The 14,009-nt window shown below is 42.2% G+C and overlaps 1 protein-coding gene across 3 annotated transcripts in view; it reads right to left on the reverse strand.

Moving 5' to 3' along the window:
- Positions 1–2,160: 2,160 nt before the first annotated feature.
- SAGE1 (sarcoma antigen 1) overlaps positions 2,161–14,009 on the reverse strand; it is a 70,145-nt gene continuing 58,296 nt past the window's right edge. Inside the window, exons 15-18 of one of the 3 annotated variants that reach the window (XM_016426688.2) lie at positions 13,538–13,763; positions 11,819–12,169; positions 7,425–7,518; positions 2,161–3,782 (exon numbers count right to left, since the gene is read on the reverse strand). In XM_016426688.2, the coding sequence (XP_016282174.1) occupies positions 3,659–3,782; positions 7,425–7,518; positions 11,819–12,169; positions 13,538–13,763 (795 nt within the window). In that variant the 3' untranslated portion in view covers positions 2,161–3,658. Of the gene's footprint in view, positions 3,783–7,420; positions 7,519–11,818; positions 12,170–13,537; positions 13,764–14,009 lie in introns of those variants that run through there. The other 2 variants (XM_007507232.3, XM_007507233.3) reach the window with 2 other exon arrangements.

A 14,009-nucleotide genomic window follows, 5' to 3' on the forward strand; every position in this document is an offset into this window, starting at 1 on the left:
AAAAGACTCAACTGCTCTCACCAATCCAGAACAATTCTGAAGGACTTATGACAAAGAATGCTCTCCACTTCCAGAGAAAGACCTGTTGGAGTTGGAATGCAGATCAGAGCATATGATTTTTCACGTTAGCTTATTTTTGTTTTTATTTTGGGGGTTTGGTTTTATATGAATATTCTCTTACAACAATGAATAATATGGAGATACCTTTTGCATGATAATACATATATAACCCAGATCAAATGACTTACTTTCTCAGAGAGGAGGAAGGGAAAGAAGGCAGGGAGACAATTTGGATCTTAAAACTTCAGAAAACATATGTGGAAAATTGTTATTACATGTAATTGGTAAAATAAAATCTTAATAAAACAAAAAGCTACTATTGCATGCCCAGCATTGTACTAAATACCAGGTATAGAAAGGCAAAAACAGTATCTTGGGGAGCTCAGTTTAATGGGGGCGGTGAGGGGGAACAAGGAAATGACTGGGTCAAATGACTTAAAGGTAATCTAAGTGAAAAGGCTATTACCAGCACTGAGGCAGAACAGGAAAGGCTTCTGGTAAGAAAGCAGAGAAGCCAAGAGGCAGAGATGAGGAGGGGGACCATTCCAGGCATAGAGGATGACTGGGGAAAATAGCCAAAGCAGGCAAGTGGAATGTATCATGTAAGGAAGGAACAGCAAAAAGGCCAGTGGATGGGGAGTAAGGTAGAACTGGAAAGGTGGGAATGGGGCCAGATTGTGAAGGGATTTAAAAGATACAGGATTTTCTATTTGATCCTGGTGGTAACAGGGAGCCACTAGAGTTTATTGAGTGGTGAGGAGGCAGGGAGGAGGGTGACATGGTTAAACTTGAGTGTTTGTTGTTTTCTCCTTTTTTAATTTTTTCATTATTTTTTCATTTTTTTTTGTTACAATACTCACTTTATTTCCCTCCCTCCTCTCCACCCACCCTTCCCGCAACCGATGCACAATTTCATTGGGTATTACAGGTGTCCTTGATCGGAACCTATTTCCATGTTGTTTACAGTAGGATGTTCATTTAGAGTGACATCCCCAACCATATCCCCTCGACCCATGTATTCAAGCAGTTGTTTTTCTTCCGTGTTTTTACTCCCACAGTGTTGTTTTCTCCTTAACCTCTTTGGTAGCTCTTGAGACAGTTGGCTACTGGTCCCCCGAATACTCTCTCCTCCCTTGACTCATAGGACATTTTGCTCTCTTGGCTCTATTTTGATGTGATCACTCAGTTTTTTCTCCTGGATTCTAGTTCATCTTCTTGTCCCTAGACATGATTGCTTGTCCCCTACCCCAGATGCTATGTCCTGAGTCCTGTCTATATTCATCCACTCCCATTGTTTCAATCAACCCAGAGGTTCAATAAGCCTCAGACATTTCCTGGCTGAGTGACCTGGGGCAAATCACTGACGTGTTTGTTTGCTGTTTTTACAGACTTCTAGTTTACCCTCCCAATTAGTGTATCCAATTAGATTTCTAATAAAACTTATTTACCTAAATCATACAAACTTTTCTTTGAATTGGGTGAGTTTCAGTCTTTTCCTACAGGTTTTTCTTACCAGTAAAAGGACCTTCCTTTAAACACTAAAATCGCCTCTCCTAGGAATCTGGTTGTAATTTTACACTTCCTTCTAAACATTTAGTCCAAAATCCATCATAACAATTTCAGTTGCTATACAAATCATTGAAACTATGATTTAGGGATTCACACTTAGAGAATTTGCATTTCAGTTATAAATTTCATCCCAAATAAGTTAAGAAAGCATCTCAATGACAAATTGAGTTTCATATACTTTGCAGCAAATTTCTAGTACGTCTGGTATGCGGCCTTGCTGAGCCCTTTTTGGGACTGCTCATCCTGCTTTGGTGTCCACGTGCCATCCAGCTCTCGCCTGTGCTGTGGCTCCAAGAAGCTCTAGCTAGTGCAGTGGCCGCACCCCCGAACCAGCTTGGCAGGTGGCCCCAACCAGGCATCTTGACTTTTGCCTTGCTGCTAGATTTCAATGATTCTGGAAGAGAGCGTAAAGCCGACAACTTTGGGCACTTAAACTAAGTCACTTCAACCCAAGTTCTGCGTGTGTCAAAAGACATCAGCCAGTGAGGTCATTTTGGTCCTCTTCAAGTACAAAGGACAACAAGCAACCAGTTTTTAAGAGTAACAAAAGTTTATTTCAGTTCAAAGCTTACTTGTAAACAGATACAATTATCACAGAATCAATGACTTTAACAATACTGCTCAAAAATAAATCTTTGAAGAACATGAAAGACTTCTAGCATTTACAGGGCATAGTGAATACAAGTGTGTTTTGCGAAGCACCGTCCACCAAGGGTGAAAGAAAACCCAACTGAGGTCAAAGATCTGGAAAATTTCAAATGTATTTTTAAAAAATCTGTAAACAAAGCCAAAAAGAGGGAAGGGAGATTGTTCAAGGACTGGTCAGAGGATTTAATCAATTCAAATTAATAAGCGTATGTATGGGTGTTAGACACCCCTCTAAGCACTGGGGATATAAAGAAATAGGCAAACTAGGCCCTGCCGTCAAAGAGCTTACATTCTAACGGGAGAGATGATGTGTATGTATACAGGCATACAAGATCCATACAGGTGGGGTACAAGAGAACCTGAGCAGCAAAGACACTAGTGGCTGGGGGGATGCCTGGTGGCCTGGGAAAGGTGTCCAGAAGGAGGCTGCATTTGAACTGTATCTTGAAGGAAGCTAGGGAGTCTAAGGGAGGGATGCAAAGAAGGAGAACCTTCCAGGCATGGGGGACAGCTAGTGCCAAGGTAGTGGGATGACAAAAAAAGGAGCAGTATGTGTGAGGAACAGGAAACAGACAGTGTGGCTGGACTAGAGAGCAGAAGAGGGGACATAACGTGTCAGGGGCTATGAGAGGAGGTGTAACCAGTGCTAGGAAAAATGATCAGGGATACAGAGTCTCTGGGCTGTCTTTCTTTTTCATTAATACCCAAACAGCAGAGTTATTTACTTGCCGATTCCGTCTACTTAGAAACCTGCATCACTGAAAAGGCATGGCTAAGCTTGGCTCTTTCCATAGGGGAGAGAGAAGATTATGGGTGCTGTGGAATGTTGTGTGCACTGGCCAGCTTAGTTGGTGGCAGTTGGTTTTGCATAAACTTTTTTTTTCTCCTAAGAGAAGGCTCATTGAGAATGAGGTACACTGGGTAGAGGAATAGATAGATCTCGAAACAAATAATGCAAGAAAACCCAAAATCAAATCAAAGGCTTAAAAAATGCAACAGCAAATACTAGTTTATGAAATTAGGGCTATGGCAATGCCCACTGGCTTTGGAAAGTGTGGTGGTTGAGTTTAGGATAGTTTGTCTTGTCTATGCAAAGGGTGGGGGAACACTATCCACATTCATGTGAACGTCTGGTATGTGACATGTCAACCCTCTGAAAGAGTTATCCCCTTTCACAAAAAAGGCCACCTCATTCCTTCTAAGGAAACCGCTATGACTACGTGGTCCCAGCTTCTGCTGGCCAAAGGATGTCAAAGGAAAATGCTATCAGTAATGCTCAGATTCTTGTAATATAAAGTTGCCTTATAGAAAAGGGCAGAGATTCACACAGGTTTTATTCATTACAGAAACAAGAGCAGCAAGTTTGTCATTCATGAAAAAGTTACTTTGGAAATTCAACTGGAATCTCTTCCTGGACATCATTAATGGTGCAGGTTGGGAGGTTCTTGAAGTGTAGTTCTTCTAACAGTGCCTCAAGGCGTTGAATTAAGACTCGTTTTTTAAATCTGCAAGGAGTTATAAAGAAAGATTCTGTCAACCAGCACACACTGATGAAGTACTTAACTCCATCCTAGGTTGCTGAGGGGGAATGCGAATTTGACTCAAGACACTGAATATACCACATTCTCATGTTATTGAATCAACTGGGGCTTCACTGCTGCACGGCAATCCCTTTATTCTTCCTGAGATGATTCACATTCCCTGAAGGGGCTTCCAAATTAATACCATAATCCTTTCCACTGATGACATCATCTTTGGCTTTACTGACAGAAGCAGCAAGGTCACCATGAGCCTGGCCTTCCTTTGGCCTATCAGAATCTTCCTCTTCCTTCAAGGCTGAACTCAGGTGGGCAACCTCGACCAAGAAGTCTTCTCTAACCTCCTATTTATAACCTCCTCCTTCAACTCTGTATTTCTTTATCTGCATTCAAGATTCTATGCAGATGTGATATTTTTCTCCCTGTCAGCTCCAAATGGATGATTCTATGATCTCAAATATGGAAATGGTTTTCCTTGTTTGGGGCAGAAGACTATTCGGGTTAACCAAGTTACCATATCTACTATATTTGGAGACTGAGTTGAATTTGTGCCCTCTGGAGACCAAACTCTAAAATGGACTCTTCTGAATCCATCTCTACTGGCCATTGTTTTCCTTGTAATATGCCAGAAAAGCTTCCTTATTCTGGTTGGCAGAAAATGAGACTATGTCACAGTTGCCATGTTGATGTAAATATAGACCCTGGGTTTCCCTCCAAAAGTCATATATGGCTTCTATAAAGCCTGAGTGTGGCTTACAATCAGGGTTATTTGTCAACATAGTCTACCAATCAGCAAGCATTTACTAAGCAGCTACTATATACCAAGCACTGGGGATACAATAGCCAAAGGAAAGGATCTCTAGCCTCAAGGAGCTTGTCTCCAAAGACTCTCTTTTTTTTAACCTCTTACCTTCCTTCCTGGAATCAATACTGTGTTGGCTCCAAGGAAGAAGAGTTGTAAGGGCTAGGCAATGGGGGTCAAGTGACTTGCCCAGGGTCACACAGCTGGGAAGTGTCTGAGGCCACATTTGAACTAGGACCTCCCATCTCTGGGCCTGGCTCTCAATCCACTGAGCCACCCAGCTGTCCCCAAGAAGGTAAGGGCTAGGCAATGGGGGTCAAGTGACTTGCCCAGGGTCACACAGCTGGGAAGTGTCTGAGGCCACATTTGAACCTAGGACCTCCCATCTCTGGGCCTGGCTCTCAATCCACTGAGCCACCCAGCTGCCCCACTTTCTTTTTTAAAAAAATATTCTTATCTTCCATCTTAGAATCAATATTGTATATTGGTTCTAAGGCAAAAGGGTGGTAAGGGCTAGGCAACGGAGGTTAAGGGACTTGTCCAGGGTCACTCAGCTAGGTAGTATCTGAGGCCAGATTTCAATCAAGGATCTCTGTCTTCAGGTCTGGCTTTCAATCCACTGAGACACCCAGCTGCTCCCTCTTTCCTTTTTCAAAATATTCTCATCTTCTGTCTTAGAATCAATACCGTATATTGGTTCCAAGGCAGAAGAGGGGTAAAGGGTAAGCAATGGGAGTTAGGGGACTTGCCCAGGGTCACACAGCTGGGAAGTGTCTGAGGTCAGATTGGAACCCAGGACCTCCCATCTCTGGGCCTGGCTCTCAATCCACTGAGCCTCCCAGCTGCCCCCCTCCATAGACTTTCAGAGAGCTCTCCTTTCAGGGACGTAGTCTATAATGTAATGAGCAGAATGTCCCACACTCCTCTAACATAAATTAACATTCTTGTTATGAATCTCACAAGGCTTTCCCAGTACTCTTCAAAGGGAACTTGATGAAGTAGAAAGAACATTGTACTTTGAAGACTTGAATCTAAATCCTGGCTTTGGCACCCCCAGAGGCTTCCTAACCATGTGACCCTTGGCAAATGACACAGCTTCTCTGATCTACTCACATGTAATTCAGGAATACTATCTGCAATCAGGAGGACCTGGGTTAAAATCTGCCTCAGATACTTCCTAGGTGTGTGACCCTGGGCAAGTCACTTAACCCTGATGGTCTAAGTCTTGCTGCTGTTCTGTCTTAGAATTGATAATAAGACTCAAGGTAAGGGTTTAAAAAGAATGTACTTGGGAAATATTTGACAAAATAAATAAAAATATATTAAAAACAAAAATAGGATTATTACCTGTCTTACACGACTGTTGTGAAGAAAAAGACATTTTAAACCACATGTATAAGCTTTGCTGAGTCTGCTATTAGCATCAGCTTAGAAAACTGAAAAGGAAAGCTTATGAAGGAATTTATTAGTAATTGAGAGGCTCGACAAGGAAGCAGGTAGGTGGCTCAGGGGATAGATTACTGGGCCTGGGGTAGGGAACACCTGAATTCAAATCTGGCCTCAGACACGAGCTAGCTATGTAACCCTGGGCAAATCATTGAACCTCTGTTTGTCTTTATCCACTGGAGAAGGAAATGGCAAGCCATTCCTTTATCTTGGCCAAGAAAACTCCATGAATACTATTTTTTAAATTTTATTTTATTTCCATCTTGGAATCACTACTATGTATTGGTTCCAAGGCAGAAGAGTGGTAAGGGCTAGGCAATGGGGGTCAAGTGACTTGTCCGGGGTCACACAGCTGGGAAGTGTCTGAGGCCACATCTGAACCCAGGACCTCCCATCTCTAGGCCTGGCTTTGAATCCACTGAACTACCCAGCTGCCCCCTCTTTCCTTTTTAAAAAAATATTCTTACCTTCCATCTTAGAGTCAATACTGTGTATTGGTTCAAGGGAGAAGAGTGGTAAGGGTCAGGCAATGGGGGTGAAGTGACTTGCCCAAGGTCATACAGCTAGGAAGTGGCTGAGGCCAGATTGGAATCCAGGACCTCCCGTCTCTGGGCTTGGCTCCCAATCCACTGAGCCACCCAGCTGCCCCCTCCATGAATACTACTGACATGCTTTGGCCCTTGGGGTCTGGAAGAGTTGGGAAATACTGAACAATAACAGGATTGAAATAGCACTTTAAAATTTGCCAAGGGCTTTAGATAATGTTGTTTGCTTTGACTGTCACAGTGCAGTGAGGTGGAGCCCGTTATTACTATTGCCATTATCCAGAAAGGAGAAACTGTTGATCATTTTCCTATCTTCCACCATTGGTCCCAAGACTTTGGCGGACAAGGGCATTTTCTAGAAGCGGTCCTTCCTGCCTCCTGCTCTTTTCATGATCTCTAGAGCCCACGATTGTAGCCGGGGTACTGAGGAGGCGTTCAGCAAATTCCTGGATGGCGTTCAGCCATCAGAGACAGCACCAACTAGTTGTGATGCTACCTCACACGTAAGAGCCCAAAGGGCCCTTCATCATTTTCTAGGCCAGCAGCCTCATTTTATAGAGGAGGAAACAGAGGTCCAGAGAGGGGAAAGAACCGGCTCAAAGTCAGTCAATAAATGGCAGAGATGGGGCATGGTACTCCAAATCCAATTGCATTGTCACTGGGCCAAGCTTCCTCTCAGACTCCTGCACACAGACTGGGTGGTAAAGGGAAGCAAGATGGAGGTGCAGTTAAAAGCCATCAACCCTCCCCGCCCCCACCCTGCACCCTGGCCTCCCCTCAGCCTGAATGGCCTGAGCATCTCTGCTCAATACAAACCTGGCTGCCTCCTTGATTGCAACGAAAATCAAACGTTTCTGTATTTCCGCAGATCCGTGTACTTTTTCAAGCACAGCGAAGATCTTCTCGTAATCTGAAGATATTAGAAACACAGTGTTTTCTGCATGTTTTTTTTCTTAAAGCACTGAAACTGTTGTTGAATTGAAGAAAAGAAAACCGAGCTAAGGAAAAGCTGGGAGCTAAGCTCACAGCAGGGGCAGTATCTGGGCAGACCTCCTTTTGTTCGCCTTCCAGCTAAAGAGCTTTCAGATGTCGGGAGCACCTCCCTCTCGGGGCCTCCAGTGAGGATGGAACCAGATAACACTTGGACAGGGCTTTGAAATGTTTAAAACAGCAACAGCAACAGCAACAGCAACAGCAACAACAAAGAACCCCCTCCAAACTAAAACCAAAGCCGAACAAAAACAACCCATCTCTATCCAGACTAGCAGGAAACAGTTTCTGCTGCTGCTGGTGGTGGTGGTGGTTCTTCTCTTTGTGGACAGCGAGGTAGTGTAGTGGAGAGAGTGCTGGGTCTGGAGTCAAGAAGTCCAGAGTTGAAATCTGACCTTCCACACGTACTAGCTGTGTGACCCTGGGCCAGTCATTTTACCCATCAGTCTCAGCTTCTTCATCTACAAAATGTGAATCACTATAGCACACCTCCCAGGGCTATCATGAGGATGAAAAGAAATAATCATTATAAAGCACTTAGTATAAAGCTTGGCACAGAGTAAGCCCTATATAAATGCCAGCTCTTATCAGATGTTCTTTTTCCTTCAATAAAACTCAGTCGCAATAAACAAAATTGTTACAAAATGCACAATGTGCACATTCCACATGCAAATACAGGAGAGATCTGTGGTTTCCCCAGAGTAGGGCCTTCTCTTCCCTATTACAGATTGTAACATAAATTGGCAACAGGTACAGGGAAGTTTGCTTGAAATATTTACCTAGAATTACAGGGCTTGGTAAGCTTCAGAAACCAGATTTGAATTCAGGTCAACCTGAGTCCAAGATCAGCACTCCATCTGCTACACCATGCCTCTTCTATATTTTCTATTTACTCAAAAGAGATACATGCCAGTATTGATAGGCACATTTTCAAAAATTCATTTCCCTGCTTGCCATTAGGGATTACAGAATTGTTAATTATTATTACTACAACTATGATGACGACGACGACAATGACGACGAAAACGACGATGACGACGACTACTACTACTACTACTACTACTACTACTACTACTACTACTACTACTACAACTACTACTACAACTACTACTACGACTACTACGACTACTACTACGACTACTACCACTACGACTACTACTACGACTACAACTACAACTATGACTACTACTACAACAACAACAACTTTTTGCAACCAATGAAGAGCCTGGGCTCATGGTGCAAGATCTCTTTTGTTGATTTGACAATCAAGAACTACTTGGAGTAAATAAGTGATATTACATACAACTTGTCAAAGGAGATGAGATGGACAGTTTTCAAAGGAGAGATGTAAACCATCAATAACCATATAAAAATGACCCACAGCAAGAAGATCAACAGAGTAAGACTCTGAAGAGTCACCTCATATCCAGCAAATTGGCAAAGATGGTAAAAGATTATTAGAGAGGTTGTGGGAAAACAGGCACAAAAATATACTATTGGTGAGACCATGGATTGGTGTGCCCTTTCTGGAAGACAATTTGGCTATAAATATTTTTGTACAAGTCTTTTACCTTATTATCTCTTTGGGGTATAAACCCAGCAGTGCTATGGCTGGGTCAAAGGGCTTTTAGCGCCCTTTGGGCATAGTTCCAAATTGCCCTCCAGAATGGTTGGATCAGTTCACAACTCCACCAGCAGTGTAATAGTGTCCCAACTTTGCCACATCCCCTCTAGCATTCATTACTTTCCTTTGCTGTCATGTTAGCCAATCTGCTGGGCATGAGGTGGTAACTCAGAGTTTTTTCATGTGCTTATTAATAGTTTAGATTTCTTTATCTGAAAACTGCCTAATCATGTCCCTTGCCCATTTATCAATTGGAGAATGGCTTACTTTTTGTATAATTGCTTTAGCTCCTTATAAATTTGAGTAATTAGACCTTTGTCAGAGGTTTTTGTTATAAAGATTTTTTTTCTCAATTTGTTGCTTCTCTTCTAATTTTGGCTGCATTGGTTTTATTTGTAAAAAAAACTTTTTAATTTAATGCAATCAAAATTATTTATTTTACATTTTTAATTGTATTTTACATTTTTAATATCTCTATCTTTTGCTTGGTAATTTACTTATAGTTTCCTTCTTTATATTTAAGTCATTCACCCATTCTGAGTTTATCTTGGTGTAGGGTGTGAGATGTTGATCCAAACCTAATCTCTCCCATACTGTCTTCCAACTTTACCAGCAGTTTTTAATCAAATAGTGGGTTTTGGTCCCCAAAGCTGGGATCTTTATGCTTATCATAGACTCTTGCTGAGGTTATTTACCCCAAGTCTATTCTACTGATCCTTCTGTCTCTTAGCCAGTACCATATTGTTTTGATGACCACTGCTTTAGAGTATAGTTTGATATGTGGTACTGCTAGGCCACCTTCCTTCACATTTTTTTCATTATTCCCCTTGATATTCTTGATCTTTTGTTGGAAGACAATTTGGAAGGAGGCCAGAAAAGCTATCAAAGTATTCCTACTCTTTGATCCAAGTAATTCCACTACTGGACCCATGGCCCATAGAGGTCAAGTGGCAAAGTTGCCACATATACCAGAATAAGGAGATCACTTCTATTTTTCTGTGGTAACAAAGAACTAGAAACAAATTAGGCATTCATCAACTGGGGAATGGCTGAAGTGATTGGGGAATATGAAGGTAGCAGGTCCTATTGTTCTAGAAGAAATTATGAAAATGAAGAATTCAGAGAAATAGGAGAAGGTTTGTATGAAGTCAAGTCTAGGGAAGAAAGTAGAAGAATGATACACACAAAAACTTCAACAATAGAAAGGACAGTAAAAGGTATCTGAACCCAGATTAAATGCAATGACCAACCTTGGTTCCAGAGGGCAGATGATGAAACACACTTCCCTCCTTTTGACAGTAGTGGGGGGCTACGGGTGCAGAATGTCACACAGGCTGTCAGACGTGGTCATTGTGTTGCTTTGGTTTACCTGTTTTTCTTTTTTACAAGGGAGGGTTCTATTGGGAGGGTGGGAGAGGAATATATCAGGAAGTGACTGTGATGTTTGAAAAAAAAGGGGCCTCTGGGAGAGGAACTCAGTGCTAGTAAGTGACCACACCTTGTCAAAGGATATGAACAGTTAAGAGAAGATCACAATCACACACACAGAAAATGATTGAAATCGTCAATTGTCATTGTTGTCAAGTTTCCAACTCTTTGTGACCCTGTGGACCATACTGTCCATGGGGTTTTCTTGGCCAAATATTGGAGCAGTTTGTCATTTCCTTCTCTAGTGGATTAAAGCAGAAAGCAGTGAAGTGACATTTCCAGGGTTACACATAAGTGTCTGGGGCCCGAGTTGAACTCAGGTCTTCCTGACTCTATCAGTGTTCTATCCACTGGAGATGCAAAATGCAAACTGAGACAACGCTGAGGTATCTCACTTGGCAAATTGGCAAAGATAATAAAGAAAGGAAATAATCCGTGTTGGAGTGGCTGTGGGTTAAGACAGGCACATTAATATGGTCAGTGGGACCCTGAACTGGTTCGGCTCTTCTGGAAAATAATCTAGATCTATGTAAGAAAAGTGACTGAGCTGTTCATACCCTTTGACCCAGTACTCCCATAACTGGGCATGTACCCCAAGGAGGTCAATGACAGAAATATCCTTTATGTACCAAAGTCTTCATGGCAGTCCTTTTGTAGTAGCCAAAGGCTGGAAACAAATTATGTGCTCACCAATCGGTGGAATAACTGAACCAACTATGGTACATGAATCCGATAGAATATTACTGTGCTGTGAGAAAACAATGAATATGAAGAATTCAGAAAAACAGGGGAAGACTTATAAGAAGTGATACGAAATGAAGTCAGTAGAGTCAGGAGAACAAAATACACAAGGACTACAGTGACAGAAAGGAAAGACAATACAATTCAGATCAAATACAATGACCAACGTTGACTCCAGATGACTGATGTTAAAACACACTTCCTTCCTCTCTCTTAAGGAATGGTAAGCTGTAAGAGTAGAATGTTATATGTTTTGTCAGTCACGGTTGCTGTATCAGATGGTCTTGCTTAACAGAGATATAAGCAATGCAAAGAAGAGCCGCCCAAAGATGGGTTCAAAACGCGACTAAAGCAAATGACAAGATTTTTCCCTCATGGCAGCTAAAGGCCCTCTGTTATTGTGCCAACAGAATCTTTAAATACTTACTTCTTCCAGGCTTTCGCACCTCCTTCAGTATTTGAACCTTGTAACTAGCTTCGCTTTCCTCGGGTAGGTTGTTCAGTGAATTGGACCCAGATGGCAAAGATGACTGTGCTGCTTCTTCTCTTTGGTCATGTGGGGAGTGATTGCAATTTCCAGAGCCTTTACCAAGTGTGTTATCACTAGCTGTGTAGACTAAACCACCACTCAAGTTATTCAACTCGCTGAGCAGGGCATCCAAATCATTTCTCAGAACACTAGCTTGATCCGTAGTATCAACCGACTGTGATGGTGAACGAACTGGACACTGATCATCGTCCAACCTTTCTTCACTGGCTTCTTGGCCTACACTTGTGTCTGGAAATCATATTAAGATATGGAATTGAGAGGATTCATTGGGACACAAGGTTTGGTTCCACATTTAGGGGGAAATTAGCACCAGTTATTACTTTGTTCAAAAGCAAGAGGATACAAATGAAAGCAGCCAATTAACTGAAGCGACTATAATGCAAAAACCTCCCAACAAGTGTAACTCACATTACATTCAAGAAGATGATCCTAACCACCTTTTCCCCTTGCACAGTGAACATCTATGGGAAATGGCATGGTTAAGTACCTGATCTGTTGGCTTCATGTCTAGTCCCGTGCATTGTTTAAGCTCAGGAAAAAATGTGGAACTGCGCTAGTCTGCCTCAGAATGTTGACTTCTCCAGGGTAAACAGAAATTGTCAGAGGCTCGTTGCTTAGGCTGAACGATTATACTAAGAAATTCGGAAAAAGGAGGAAACCATGGTGTCTATAGGACATATGGCCTGAGTGAGGCCTGGAGTGTAAGAGAAACTTGTTGACAAAGCACCCAACCAACGACTTCAGGAAAGGCGCGATCTTTGCCCATTCTAAAGAACGATGCCTATTTATCTGAGGACTTGGGCAAACTATAACAAAGAATAGGAACAAGATGATCATGAGGAAGAATCATCATTATCACCAAGACATAAAGAGGTGAACGACACTTGAAGGACATCAGCAAAGGCAATGCAGACTACTGCTAACGACTATGTAATGAGTGTGAAGTATAACTGAGGCAGGACACATCCAGCACCGATGACCAGGTGATGGATGAGGGAAGACCAACATCATGGGGATGAGAAGATTGGGGAATCCAGAACATAAGGGACCTCAGAAACCACCTAGGCCAAACATTTCATTTTACAGACAAGGAAACTGAGGACTGAGGAGGTGAAGTGATTTATCCAGGATCACAGAAGTAGTGAGACTGGAGATTTTGCACACATGCACATGTGTGTTTGTGAGTAGGTATATACACATATATCTTTATGTATACATATACATATATACATCTTTGTATATACACACATATGTTTACACATGTAAATGTGTAAACGTGTAAAGCTCTGTGTTCAGATCACCACCTAGTAGGTGTTCTAAACAAAGGTACTAAGCGATAAATACTTACTGAATAAATACAAGGGTGGACTTGAGCTATGCTAAAGCCACAAGTTCATGATTCCCATAAGCTACTTGCCAGAGCTAAGTGATACATGAGTAAGTGTACTTGGCCATCTCCTGGACACTCTGCAGCTCAGGGAGGCCCACATGAGAAGAGAAGTTCCGAAGCAACAACAATTGGCTAACAACTTTCAAGTCTAGTTCTTCTGGAAGGCTCGAGGAAAACTGTCATCGGCTCAGAACTATGAACTATACCTTTGAATAATGGGATGGGGTTTTTGAAGCTTGAAGGTGACACCGTCGAGGAGGTTGATGGCAGTTCCTTTCCACTGGTGGTTGCACTTTGTGGCTTCTTTGATAGAGGAGTTGGGGACAAGCTTCGATTTTTCTTCGGGGATCCCAGAGGGTAAAGTTCTCCACAGCACTTAACTTTGAGTGGAGGCCCTATCATAAACTCATCAGCTTCATCAATCATCATCCCCTAAAAAGCACCAACAAATGAATTCCAATAGGAAACAAAAATACAACGACACACAATGCGATGCGACACACTGCCCAAGCCATCGCATCTGGGTTTATATTTTGCCTCTTTCTGTGTAGCTCCAATTGAAAGTATTATGGAACTGAGCTCCAATGAGTTTGCTCACATGTGTCTCAACTCGAGCTAAGTATGGCAGCAGGATTTTCATACGCTAATCTGGAATATGATAAACGCTTGCTTGTCTAC

Source organism: Monodelphis domestica, chromosome X, assembly GCF_027887165.1.
Source record: "Monodelphis domestica isolate mMonDom1 chromosome X, mMonDom1.pri, whole genome shotgun sequence".
Lineage (NCBI taxonomy): Eukaryota > Metazoa > Chordata > Mammalia > Didelphimorphia > Didelphidae > Monodelphis > Monodelphis domestica.